At 35.0% G+C, this 13,330-nt stretch overlaps 2 protein-coding genes across 2 annotated transcripts; one reads left to right on the forward strand and one right to left on the reverse strand.

Moving 5' to 3' along the window:
* Positions 1 to 269: 269 nt before the first annotated feature.
* Positions 270 to 7,753, forward strand: LOC108995996 (casein kinase 1-like protein 6). Its single transcript, XM_018971705.2, has 14 exons — positions 270 to 959; positions 1,089 to 1,129; positions 2,060 to 2,129; positions 2,454 to 2,602; positions 2,694 to 2,789; positions 3,987 to 4,057; positions 4,996 to 5,057; positions 5,174 to 5,237; positions 5,363 to 5,447; positions 5,540 to 5,666; positions 5,847 to 5,920; positions 6,000 to 6,063; positions 6,441 to 6,571; positions 7,343 to 7,753. The coding sequence occupies exons 1-14, from the start codon at positions 884 to 886 to the stop codon at positions 7,604 to 7,606; spliced, it is 1,374 nt and encodes a 457-aa protein (XP_018827250.1). The 5' UTR covers positions 270 to 883; the 3' UTR covers positions 7,607 to 7,753.
* Positions 7,754 to 8,910: 1,157 nt separating this feature from the next.
* LOC108995997 (vacuolar protein sorting-associated protein 2 homolog 3) lies at positions 8,911 to 12,792 on the reverse strand. Its single transcript, XM_018971706.2, has 11 exons — positions 12,530 to 12,792; positions 12,262 to 12,306; positions 11,342 to 11,376; positions 11,208 to 11,258; positions 10,960 to 11,064; positions 10,758 to 10,829; positions 10,443 to 10,514; positions 10,251 to 10,331; positions 9,987 to 10,022; positions 9,832 to 9,887; positions 8,911 to 9,126 (listed from the first exon to the last, which is right to left on the reverse strand). The coding sequence occupies exons 1-11, from the start codon at positions 12,561 to 12,563 to the stop codon at positions 9,075 to 9,077; spliced, it is 639 nt and encodes a 212-aa protein (XP_018827251.1). The 5' UTR covers positions 12,564 to 12,792; the 3' UTR covers positions 8,911 to 9,074.
* Positions 12,793 to 13,330: the final 538 nt, after the last annotated feature.

A 13,330-nucleotide genomic window follows, 5' to 3' on the forward strand; every position in this document is an offset into this window, starting at 1 on the left:
GGCACGTTGGAAAAGAAGACCACCTGGCCATTGAGGGTGACAGCCCGAACGTGTGAACTCCTCCTCTCATTTCTTAATTTACAGAACTGTGTTTACAACTTCTATTACATCTAACAGAAAACAATAACCAAAACAAAACAGAACTGTGTTTCGTTAATAAACTCGAACACCCACATTTATTAAAAGAAAAAAAAGAAAGCAAAATAATACAACAAAACAATTACTTTATAAAAATCTTCACCTGCTTTTTTATTTTTTCCCTTCATATCTCTTTCTTTCTTTCTTTACCAACATCACTTTCCTCGAATCTCCAACAAATATATATATTGAGCCGAACGTTGAACCTTTTGTCTTTCCTCTCTGATCCCAACAATCTTCGCCGGTTTCATCATTATTTCCCTATCTTTATTTCAAGAATTCAATTCCATTTCCTCATCGGTTTTCTGGTCAATGTAGTTAGTAGATCTTTTTCTTCATACTAGCTTTTCTGATTGGGATTACGGGGTTTTGGTTTCAAAATATCTAGTTGGAGAGCGTGGACTTGTTTTAGAAATCAAAATCCTATCCTCATTGTTTGGGGATATATAGACTTCTTCCATTTTTTTTGGTCTTCGAGGTTTTTTTTTTTTTTTTTTTTTTTTTTCAGTTTGGTGCTGATTTAATGCTTATTTTGTGATTTTTTTGGGTTTTCTTCCTCTCCGGATTACCGAAGAAAGCAAGAAATTTATTTTTTTCTTTGAAATCTGGAGGCGCGTGAACTTGGAGGTCAATGTTTGGTGGGTATTTGGTTAATTGCACAAATAAATGCTGGGTTGGTCACAAATCTGAGTGGAATTAGCACTTTTGAGCTTCTGGGTGGGCGTGTGTCGAAGGGAATTTGATAATGGAGCATGTGATTGCTGGGAAGTTTAAGCTGGGGAGAAAGATTGGGAGTGGGTCCTTTGGGGAGCTCTATTTAGGTATTTCCATTCAATGCTTTTCCATCATTATTGTTTTTATTTTATTTTATTTTTTCATTGTTATTTGATGAGTATTTTATTTTGCCGTTCTGTTTCAAAATTCTGACTTTCTTTTTCTCGTGGTGGTAGCCATTAATGTACAAACTGGAGAGGAGGTGGCTATTAAGCTGGTATGTGATATATGTTCTTGGATAGGAGTATTGGATCATGATGCTTGGTTGGGATTATTTGCTTGTTTAGTTTTAGCAATGGCATTTAAGGTGACAGTGATTTTCAATAATTGATCATGTTCAACAATTTACTTTTTTGTATGTTAAATTTTTCTTTTTGATTATGTGTATCAGCGGGTTATGATTTTGTTTTCCTGCCTGGATTCCTTATATTGCTTCTTTTTTATAGGTAGTAGACAATTAGAACATGTGTGACTTGCATTATATCTGATTATTTTGTTTAATTTTCTTTATGACAACAGAATTAGGAAATGTGGCTTGGTTTGTTTTCACAACCATTCTCATATCATCTAATCATGAACTTTCCCAAATTCCCAAACAAAATAAAATAAACAACTCAACATTTTCAAATCCCAAAAAAAAAATAATATTAAAAAAATATATTCTAACAATATTTCATTCTACTTTCAACTTTTATCTCAACTCATCTCATCTCATCTCATCTGTAATAGTCAATAGAGAGGTGGTTCTTTCTTGGGTATGGCAAATAAATAACAGAGCAAAAGAAAAACCGAATCACTTCTTAAGTCATGGTGAATTAAAGTGGGTTGGTACTATAGATCATGGACTCCTGAATAAGCTTGTCTGAGTTAGTATTCAGAAAACCATGTGGATTGCCATGTCCTTTGCCCCAGTGATATCATAAACAGAAAATTAAAAGACCCTCTTTTGCAGTTAAAAAGGACTTTTTACCTCCCACCCCCAACCCCCAGCTTAAGGATGCACTTTATTTTGGTTTGTTTCACTTAATTTTCAGGATATCCTTGTCCTTAGTTTTTTTATTTTTTATTTTGTAAAAATTTTGTTGAGAGAGCTTACATGTTATCCTTTTTGTCGTCCTTGTGCTGATTGACTATCCCAAAATTTTAGGAACCCGTGAAGACCAAGCATCCCCAACTTTACTATGAATCAAAATTGTACATGCTTCTTCAAGGAGGAAGTAAATCTCTCTCTCTCTCTCTGGGCGTGCCCCTACCTAGAATAATTTGCAATTATAACTTTTTTTCATGTTATCAATTTGAAAAACAGATTTTTTTGTTGTTGTTATTGAAAACTCCTTACCTTTATACCTATTCATATAGTTTCTCAAACTTACAACTATGGCCACTCCTATTTAATGGCTGATATGCCATAGCTATGTAGTTTGTAACCCCAATTTAAAAGGAGATTTTCAAAACCATGATCCCCTCCGAAATTATTTGTGGGACAATTTTGAAAACACACAATGCTTATTGAAAATTCATGCCTTTCTATTGTGATGAAGCTGGAATCCCCCACCTCAAGTGGTTTGGAGTCGAGGGTGACTATAATATCATGGCTATCGACCTTCTTGGACCAAGTTTGGAAGATTTGTTTAACTATTGCAATAGGAAGTTCACATTGAAAACAGTTTTGATGATTGCAGATCAATTAGTAAGTGCAATTGACTATTCTTTATTAAAGAATGTGTCTTGAATGGTGAAAATAATGTCTTCCCGTCACTGTTTATCATTATCCTTTTCAGATTAACAGAGTTGAATACATGCATTCAAGGGGTTTTCTTCACCGTGATATAAAACCAGACAACTTCTTGATGGGTCTAGGGCGTAAAGCAAATCAGGTTAGTCCTAAATTATGATGAAGACATTTAAAATTTAGCCCCTAAGATTAACCACTTTTTTAAAAAGATTCCTTCCATTGGAGTTCTATTAAAAAACCCTGACGGAAATGTAGACATGTGTTACAAGAAAAATAAAAAGGAATCTCCAAGTAAAAATTTTGAAAAGAAAATATTGGCAAGTTGGGGGGGGATGGGATAGTGGGATAGCTCCCTTCCAGTGCCACGGTGGGTGGGAGAAATCCCTCCTTTGGTACCGATATCTTTCGTCCACCACATCTAATAACACATACTCGAAATCATATAACCGTAGGGAGAATATTACCATTGATCAAGTTCAAAGCATGAACAAGGGGAAAACATAAGTTGGTCTTTAAAGCAAGTATAGCAATGACTACTGTAGCATAAAACTAAAAAAGAAACAAATGTTCTACACCTTGCAAACATGAGAAGATGGTGTCTAAGCAAAATTGACATTGCATCTATACCTAGATTGATTTTCATTTCAAAAATTATAATAACTTGTAATCACACCCAGTCATAGCTCAAGATTAATAAAGGGGGAATTGCAGTTGGATAGAAGGGGGGGGGGTCCCGTTGTCCTTTAGGGCAATGCTCAGAGTTTTCATCCATTTGATACTGTTTCATTTCAAAAGTTATTATCGCACCTTATAAAAATTGGCATGAAAAGGGAGAGTGGGAGAGAAAATTGTTGCATCTCTAATCCTATTACAAAACTTGTGCCACAAACTGAAAATCAGAAGCCATGGAGAGAGAGAGAGAGAGAGAGAGAGAGAGATAGAGAGGCCGAAGAAGAAGAAGAAGAAGATTAGCGCAAACTGATTTTTAGTAAACAGGGCTGATTTGATATTCCAGGCCTAAGTTTTTTGTTTTACTAATCTTTTATTTATAAATATAAATGTAATATAATTTACAAGTGGGCGGATTTTTATGAACCCCCCCCCCCCCAAAAAAAAAAAAAAAGGAAAAAATTCTCTTGAGATTAAGGAGTTCGCTCGCCCACCTGGTACTTACTGGTAGGCAGATTTGAGCAGGCAGGCCAGATTTCGGGCCCCTGCTGCCCAGCCTAAATATGAGTATGACATTCAGAAACACCCTGGTTACCTATAAATATTCAGAAACGCCCTGTTCTACTTTCTAATTGTTATTGTCTCGTGCTGGATTTTTTTTTTATCACAGGTTTACGTTATTGATTATGGCCTAGCGAAGAAGTATAGAGATCTTCAAACTCATAAGCACATACCATACAGGTAAATATTGTCACCCTTACATCAAATGCATGATTAATTATATGTAATTGCTTAAATGTGGTTCTACGGATAAAAAAACTTTGCTTAAATGTGGTTCCTCTAAATGCACATATGTCATCAAACTAGATAAGGAAGTTACACTTCTAGCATCAACAAGGGAGGCCAGACCTAATGGTTTGTCTTCTTCGAGCAAAAAAGTAGTGGAAATTTTTATTACGTGTGATAAGGACTCATATACTCTTCTGAATAAGGAGTGATTTCTTTTACAATTGATAATCATAAATTAGTATCGGGAGAAAATGACATAAACACATGGCACATTACATGGGATTTATGCTAGAGATATGCCAGACCAACCTTTAAACTTACAAAGGTCTTAAAAGTCCAAGGAAGATAGAGAATGGATTTCTCCATGTGTCTTTATCCTATCAAAATAGTGGATGAATTTGGAATATTAAAGCTTTATTTGTCAGCATTAGAATTGAGCTTGATTTATGTTTGCACAAAGTTGAGGTTTTGTGAATGGTTTTAATTTTGTTAGAAGGTGTAGCTAGTACAACAATTTATAAGTTGTGATTTACTATACATGCCAAAATGGTCCAACTTTCATTTTCTGAAGACAAGTCCGTGTTGGTGGGAATTACATCATTGTGTATGCTGGATGGTCTACTTCCCATTCTCAATTATACTTCTTTATTTCTTTCTTCTTTTTATCTGATTCTTTTTTAAGTTTTTTTTACCAAAAACAGAAATTTGACATTCATGGCACCATGTCAACCATTATCATTCTCTCTTCTTCTTCTTCTTCTTCTTCTTCTTTTTTTTTTTTTCTGTTTTACAGTTAAATCTTTGTTGGCCACCCTATTTGTTACCTCTTTGTTGACCAACACCCTTTCTAAGTTTCTTAGCACCTTCCTTCCGTTCTTTATTTGTTTTAGGGAAAACAAGAACCTCACAGGCACAGCTCGGTATGCAAGTGTCAATACTCACCTTGGAATTGGTTAGTGATGTTATATGCCATTTTCATGTTGCCAACTAATAACAGGATAATTGTTATAATACATTTGTATTTGTCACCATTATTTTCATTCTAATCATGCTCTGTATTACTGGCAGAACAAAGCAGAAGGGATGATCTGGAGTCTCTTGGTTATGTGCTTATGTATTTTCTAAGAGGAAGGTTGATTATATGCTAGCTTCACTTCATCAGAAGTTTTCGCTTTTCTACCTGTCATGAAATGTTTGGTGCAGCAGTTTGCCTTATTCTTGCTATATTAACTCAATAATACCATCATTTTGCATCAGCCTTCCCTGGCAGGGATTAAAAGCTGGCACAAAAAAGCAAAAATATGATAAAATCAGTGAAAAGAAGATGTCAACTCCCATAGAGGTATTAGAACTTGCCATCTGCAGCCTATTGCCATGCTGAGTGATAATGATCCTATTGCTATTCTGATAGCTTGGCGGCACATTATTTCACAGGTGCTTTGCAAATCATATGCATCTGAGTTTGTATCCTATTTTCACTACTGCCGATCTTTGCGGTTTGAGGACAAACCAGATTATTCATATTTAAAGAGGCTTTTCCGAGACTTGTTTATTCGAGAAGGTACATGCTTATGATTGGAGTTCACAAGTATATGTTCATATGTATTGTGATCAAGTTTCAGACTTATTTTTCACTTTGTTTTGTCTGTGGTCTAGTTAAATGTTTCTTAATCATTGTTAATTGAGGTTTTATTTTAGATGTTGAAACGGTTTGTGGGTCTTGACATTGTTGCCGGTGCAGGTTATCAATTTGACTATATATTTGACTGGACTATATTAAAATACCCTCAGATTGGTGCCAGCTATAAAGGACGGGTCAGTAGTTGTAAATTCTAGATTTGGATTTCTCCCCTCCATCAAATTACTTACTTTCTGTGTTTGTCTCTGTTTGTAGCAACTCAGTGGGAAAGCAGGTTTGTATGCAGGAACATCTGCAGAAAGACCAGAGAGGATCTCAGGTATGCTTTCTTAAACAGATCTAGATTTGAAAATTTGTCGTCCAGTCTGAATTATGGACAATCTAACTACTGCTTTTCTACATATAAGTCTTTAAGCTTTATATTTGCTTTGGATGTATTGCTCTTTGATTTAGTTCTCTACATGGATTTGATATTATGAGTGGGGACCTGAAATTATTGCTCTTAGGGGTTACTTTTAATTGATTAATCTTCATTTAGTCCTTTTTTTATGCGAATTTATTATTCTAAATATCTACTCTCTCTCTCCCTCTCTGCCAACATCATAACTTAAATTATGGTTATAATAGAGCACTTTTTTTCTCCATTTCTCTCATGAATATATGCTATTTCTCTCATGAATATATGCTTTTTTCCAGTTGGGAAAGAGATCCGAGATAGATTCTCTGGTGCAGTTGAAGCATTTTCCAGAAGAAATACCTCGGGCACTAGTCCTCGTGATCCTTCCAAACATAGGCTATATGAGGATTTTACTTCAACCAAGGATGTGGTAAATTCCTTTTTTCAACCTTAATTATTTAGATGTGTATTCTTTTTTCTGTTCTTTTTCCAATTTTGTCTGCTTTCTTTTGGGTTTTTTTTTTTTTGTCTGGAAAATTCTAGTCTCAAGGTGATCTCAATGCTCGTACCTTTTTCACATAAAATTGTACCTTTCATTAGAAAACTAATTATTGATCCTTTCAGTCAGTTCTCCAAATGGAGTTTACTAGTGGATATTTTGTTCTTTGGAATAATCATCATTTAACTTGATCAAGCAGATTCAAGTTTTTATGCTTTTTTGTGTTGCATTTTTTCGTTTTATAAAATCTGATAAATTCATTTTAACTTCAATACATTTTGTCAAAGACTGTTTGGATAGTGAAAGTGTTTCATCTCATCTCATCTCATCATTATAACTTTCTCAAATTCTTACACAAAATATAATAAACAATTCAACTTTTTCAATTTTTAAAATAATAATAATATTAAAAAATAATATTTTAATAATATTTTATTCAACTTATTTCATCTAAACTCACTATCCAAACGGTACCTAAAATTTGTATCCTGGACTAAAGAAACTTGAGGTTCTCCTTTGTTTTGCTCAGAAAGAAGTTCTCCGCATTCTCAATTGTGATAACCTGAATACGATTTCTTCTTTCTATTTTAAATCTTCATTCCACACTATTAGTATTCAAGTCCATAGCACTAATGATTCATCAAAGGTTTCATTGTCTATTGTAAATACTCATACGGGGTTTGGTTTGGGTTACATTTTCAGCACTTTGATTCAGACAAAGGGCACAGTTCTCGATATGGCAGCTCTTCAAGAAAAGCTGTCATCTCAAGCGGCATGCCAGGTTCTTCTGGTGAATACAGTGAAGGTCGCGCAGGCCGTCTAGTTGCAGGCGGTGGCCGCCCATCTACCACGCACAGAATTCAACCTGGTTATGAGTCAAAAACATCTCATACTCGCACTGCAGCTACCAGAGGCACCCGCGATGATCCTCTTCGGAGATTTGAACTCCTCTCAATCAGGAAATAACTGACTATTTTGTCCGGAAAAACTAGAAGATACTTGTTACGCTTCTAATGAATACATGCATGTTGAATTTGGAAAAAAGGTTTAATAGTTATTTTCACCCTTGTACATGGGAGATCGGAGAATCACCACTGTTACACGTTCATGTCACTTCTCTTGTGTCTAAATTTCTGAACTTCTACCCCCCCCCATTTTCATTCACCCAACCAGAGATTTTCCAGCCATTGTAACGTGTTTTAGAGACTTCCAATGAAAGGCAAGTTCGTTCACGTGCTTGGAAAACATCATTTTAATTAGGCGTGAGTACTAGCCGTAATAATCTCTGTTTGTTTGTTTAAACATGCACTTCCCTTTGAGATCAACATTATCTGTTGATATGGGCACTAAGTAGAACTAGAAGTATTGACAATAGAAGCTAGAGATTGGTTGGACTAATAAATAGAACATTAGAAATAGTGCTTTAGTTTCACTAGAACTACTTCTCAACCTCAACTCATCTTATCTCATCATTACAATTTTTTCAAATAAATATAATAAACAATTCAATTTTTTTAAATCTCAAAATAATAATAATATTAAAAATGATATTCTAACAATATTTTATTCAATTCATCTAAAATTATCTCAAACAATTTAAAAGTATTGTGAATCTTTCGGCCTAACCACAAGTATAAGCTAGTTTGACAAGCATTAGCCTTTCTAGATAGCATTGAGGTTTCTGTTTTAAGAATCCATATTGGTGCATTAATGTACCTAAGATCCAACACGTATTACCAATATGGAAAGGTGCTCTCTTTTTGGATGAATAACACTGAAGATCGCTTCCCTTGGTTCATTTGTAGTCCTGTCAGCTAGGTCTTTCATGAGACTTTAATTGCATCTTAGGAATTAATGATGATCGAAATCTCTCATGGCACTTTGGCCATCAAATGTAAAGATTACATATGGAGAGATACTTCTCAAGTGTTCTGAGTTGGTGTCGTTTTCTTTTTCTACTATTCTTTTCAAATTCTGGGGTTTGAATGGCTGGTATAGCTCCAGAGTGGTTTTGCTTGATCATTTAGCAGAGATAGCTATGCTTTCTTGGTGGGGATTGAAAGCCAAAACAACCCACGATAAGCTTATTTCAAATGATGGTAGAACCAAAAAAACTTTTGTTCACCTACAAAAACAAAAAGAAACAAAATGGTGCCCCGGGGGTTCCTAGCCCCTCTAACCCAATGTCCCCAGGCATCCATCTAATCCAGGCTCCAATATTAAAAAAAGAAAAAAAAATGAGGTTGGGTGATGGTGATGGTTGATGACTGGAGAAAATATTAAATGCCACAATACACAGATCAAACCAATGAAAGTATTATCTCATAGATGAATAAGAATACATGCGGAAATGAGTAGCATCTTAGGTGAAAAATATCTACAACATGCGGATATCATTATCAGCTCGAAGAGAGAACTTCGGCTTCTCATCACCTCATGGATTTCTGAGAGCTTCCAACCGCTTCTCAAGCTCATCTATGCCCGAACTGCAATGAGACAAATTCCATGGTGAGGGAAGAGGGTAGAGCAAAATAATGAAGAAGTTCTGGTTTTATAAATGTACTTCACACTTCACAGGGGAAAAGTTCAAAAAGAATATATGGAGTAAGCAGGACATGAACTAACAAGAAATTAATTACGTGGCATAAATCAAATCCATGCTCAATGAATGACATCATATATCATGTTTACATTTGATTATATATAAATACATTCTAGGAACTTCTACTAAATATAAGCAAGCAACATTGAACTCGTCAGTCTCAATATATTAAGCAAACTCAAGAAATCCCAATTTTCTTTTCATCCATAAAATGAACAAAAGCAATCTCCAAGTACTTGAGATAATTAGCTTTACCTTGTTAACCATTGACAGCAGAATCAGACATCTAGAGACGCTATTCCAATGTTTCTTATCTCTTTCAAAGCAAAACAGAAGCTCAAAGAAAAAATTTGTTTAGAAATCTTTACCATGTCTTGCTTTATTTTAGCCATTATCTTGTCTTATGGCGGTATTTAGCATCTTACAGTGTTAACTTGATACACAATCATCAACTCAAATATCATTTCCTAGCATACAGAATTGCAAAGAAAATAAAAATGTCCATTTTTTTCAAAATTTTCCCCTTTCCTTCTTTATTTCCTGTAGGGGGGAGTATGGGGAAAGGTACAAGCCAAGCATTGTTTTATACCTGCCAACACCCTCAGCATTTTTCCGGGCAATTCTTCCTTTTGGAGCTGCTGACATCTGGCAAGAGTTAAAAGTATAATTCAAATCAGCTTAAGTATTAAAAAGTTAATGCCAAACTACAGCAAAGTCCAGAAAATCATAACTACTGACACTAACCTGTGAGGCAACATCAACACCAATTTCATCTAGCACCTGCAAGAAAAAAATATTAAGAAAATATTACCATCAGTTTCTCATTCTGAAATCTGATCTATAGAGAAATAAACCTAATACTTTTTCCATGTATCCAATGTCAGCCCTTCTCAAGATTAGAAGTTGATAATTAATAGCTCCAATGTCATCACTTAAGAAAAAAGCTGGCAAACGAATGCAATTTTTTTTAATCAACTATAATAAATAAAAGCAACTAAAAAAGCCTACCTGGTCCGTCAACTCTTCAGTCTCCTCTTCAGCCTCATCATTATCCAAGGCATCATCTATTGCATCTGATATCATTTCAGTCTGCAAGCATCAAAATAGACCATGAAGTTCAATGACATGCAACCATGAACCAAAAGTGAAATTTCTTCCACATTAGTATAATCTATAAGAAAAGTGGAGGGACAATCTTACAGTCATATCCATCTGGGCAGACTGTTTCTGAAATTCCCGCATCACCTGTGCTTGCTTTGCAGGGGCCATTTGCTTCAAAATAAATATAGCAGTTATAAAAACCTCTACGATCTAAAAAGTGAATTGTACAAATTCAGGTTTCATTTACAAGGCAATCAAGCAAATATCAATTGGAAAAGAACTTAAACATTAACTAGTTACAGGTCATGAAGAATCCTCTTCGAAATCAAATTAAGTTATGCAGTCCAATCTTCAATCTTAACAGATCAGGCTATACATGCATATATATATATATAAAATATTTTAGCATCTAACCTTATTCATGGCTGCCATTGCCTTACTGGCACCTTTCATGCCAACAGCAACTGAAGTCTGGGCATGCATCGCCTGCAGACAGGGAAAATGTTGATTCCACAATCGATATATGCAGAAGAGAATGTCGACTAAAACAATCACGCACACACACGCACTGAGGTGGGGGAGGGGGGTTGGGGGAGGGAAGTCTTTGATGGTCCACCTGTGTATGAGTTGCTATGCCTCTCATTTGAGCTCGGCTTCCTTGTAAATTGGCAATTTGTTGCCTAAGTCTGACTAGCTGGCGAGCTAGGATTTTAGTTGCTGCCTGCACAGCATGATTGACAAAAAAAGGACAAACAAACAATAAATCTGAAAGGTTTAAAGGACATGAGAACTGTATATAAAATTTGATAGCACAATATCCCAGGAATCAATAACCTAGCCAGTAACAAAAAAAACAGAGCACACCTCATTTCCAGTTTTAGCCGTCCTCTTTATCTCAGCAACAAGCTTCTTTTCCTGACATGATTACAAATTACATCAGAGATAACACCAAAATCTTAGAAAGAGGGGATGTGGATAAATAGGAAGCTTTCACATACTTCTAATTGCAACGCTCCAATTTCCTTCTCTATACCTGAATCAAAGCTCAATATTTAACAACATACTGGAAAAAGAATGATATTTAAAGAGGAAAAGGAGAGGTGGTTTTGATATTTGGAACTTTAAGAAATAGTCGGCAGCAAAGTGAAAAAAATGCCACTGCCCAAACGAGAGCTGCATCACCTTCTCCTAACATGTTCGATGACTCATCAGATATATAATGTTTTGCGATAAGGTTATATTTTTTTCCACCTACAATATCTAACGCATTCCAACTCAACAGAAAATGATATAATGACCAAGGAAAAGCTTAAGCCACATCCCAGGATTCATTGTGACCATGAGAGTATAAAAATCACCTTTTTTTTTGCATTACCGTTTGGAAAAATTGCATCTTCAAATGAATAGTGGTTGACAATCAACATCTACCAATCATAATATGCGTAATCTCAATCCACGTGAATTCATATATTTATGGAAACAAGCTTCCACAAATGATCAATAATTGAAGTAGATTACTAGTTTCCATGGCTACATTGCACCCCCAATTCAATAACTCAAACTTGTTATTAACTCAAAGCATCCGACAATATTCTAAAGCTACAAAACAGCAATTCCAGCTACCCATCAAAAATAAAAAATAAAAACAGCAATTACAGTCAAGAAAAACACAAAGCCAAATCTATAACCCAAGGCCTCTCTCCATCAGCAAACAGTCAAACTTAAGTTTTTATAACAATATACAAATACATAAAACACATGAACTACGATGATGATGATACTTTGTCACGGTGAGGATGATGATGATCATTATGGCAATGCCTTTCTTTCTGTCATTTGTTCTTTATTACGGTTGATCGATCGATTTATTTATTTTGTAATTCAATGCTCTTAAGTGAAAAAAGATCGATATAAATACCTCTGGTAGCATTTCCCATTTCCCTCTTACTCTCCCTAAGAGCCTCTGCGATTAGCACAACAAAAGCTCAAAAATCAGAACCAGATAAATAAACCCAGAACACAATTAATTTGATTTAAAAGACAAAACCAACCAAAATCCAGTCTTTTTAATCAAAATTCAAGGCCTATCTGATTGCTTAAACAATAAGTAAAGCCATGACTTAAAGCTGCGAACAATTTCTCTTCGATCAGAAGAAGAAGACGAGGCAGTGCTAGTAGAGACAAACCTTTGGGGTTGGGTTTCTTGGAGAAGATGTTCATGGTGTCTGTCTATCTGATCGAACGGTCCTAATCACAGTGGACGGAGACGTCTTTGAAGTTCTTGCGTGAAGATAGCTGCCTCGGCTGGAAGGTGGGGAGAAATCGCCAAGTGATTCAAAGGTTTTGCCTTTTGGCTTCTCAATGCCAAGGGTACGGAGCTGGGGACTTTGGGCAAGAATATATATCTCTCAATTCAGATCCTAATTATTGCCATTTTGGAAGGTGTAATTTCAAAACAAAATATCCCACCATAATAAATAACATGGCTTTGGCCTTGGAGGTCAATTGACAGGTCAACTGTCATCACCTCTTTTTTTTTCTTTCTTTTTCCCTCGAAATTAGTCCTTTTTTTTTTTAACCACAATTCATAGCTTCTTCCATCGACTATTAATAATTGTTAGATTTTGGAGTGGTTTGATTTATAAATGAGTTGAGATAATTTATAAATAGTAAAATAAAAGTTGAATTATTTATTATATTTTGTGTGAAAATTTAAAAAAATTGTTTTGAAATTTGAAAAAGTTGAATTATTTATTATATTTTGTATGAGAATTTGAGAAAATTGTAATGATGAGATGAAATGAGTTGAGGTGGGTTGAGATGGATTACGAATACAAACGAGGCTCTTTTAAGAAAGTTTTTCTACTCGGTACTCTTATACCAAGCATCTCTTGACATTTATTTTTTATTTTTTACCTTTAACAGATATGTGGTATAAGACTCTTGAATATAATTTTTATAATTAAAATAATCAAAAAATAAAATTA

This window comes from Juglans regia, chromosome 1 (assembly GCF_001411555.2).
Source record: "Juglans regia cultivar Chandler chromosome 1, Walnut 2.0, whole genome shotgun sequence".
NCBI classification, from domain to species: Eukaryota; Viridiplantae; Streptophyta; class Magnoliopsida; order Fagales; family Juglandaceae; genus Juglans; species Juglans regia.

Bases quoted from the DNA above. Each gene is read 5' to 3' on its own strand.
- LOC108995996 (XM_018971705.2), top strand. From the start codon at position 884: ATGGAGCATGTGATTGCTGGGAAGTTTAAGCTGGGGAGAAAGATTGGG. The intron at 5,058-5,173 runs GTTAGTGATGTT...TATTACTGGCAG, and splicing joins CAATACTCACCTTGGAATTG to AACAAAGCAGAAGGGATGAT. The intron at 5,238-5,362 runs GTTGATTATATG...ATTTTGCATCAG, and splicing joins ATGTATTTTCTAAGAGGAAG to CCTTCCCTGGCAGGGATTAA.
- LOC108995997 (XM_018971706.2), bottom strand. From the start codon at position 12,563: ATGAACATCTTCTCCAAGAAACCCAACCCCAAAG. The intron at 12,307-12,529 runs GTTTGTCTCTAC...TGCTAATCGCAG, and splicing joins CAAGAAACCCAACCCCAAAG to AGGCTCTTAGGGAGAGTAAG. The intron at 10,830-10,959 runs GTGGACCATCAA...CCCTGTCTGCAG, and splicing joins GCATAGCAACTCATACACAG to GCGATGCATGCCCAGACTTC.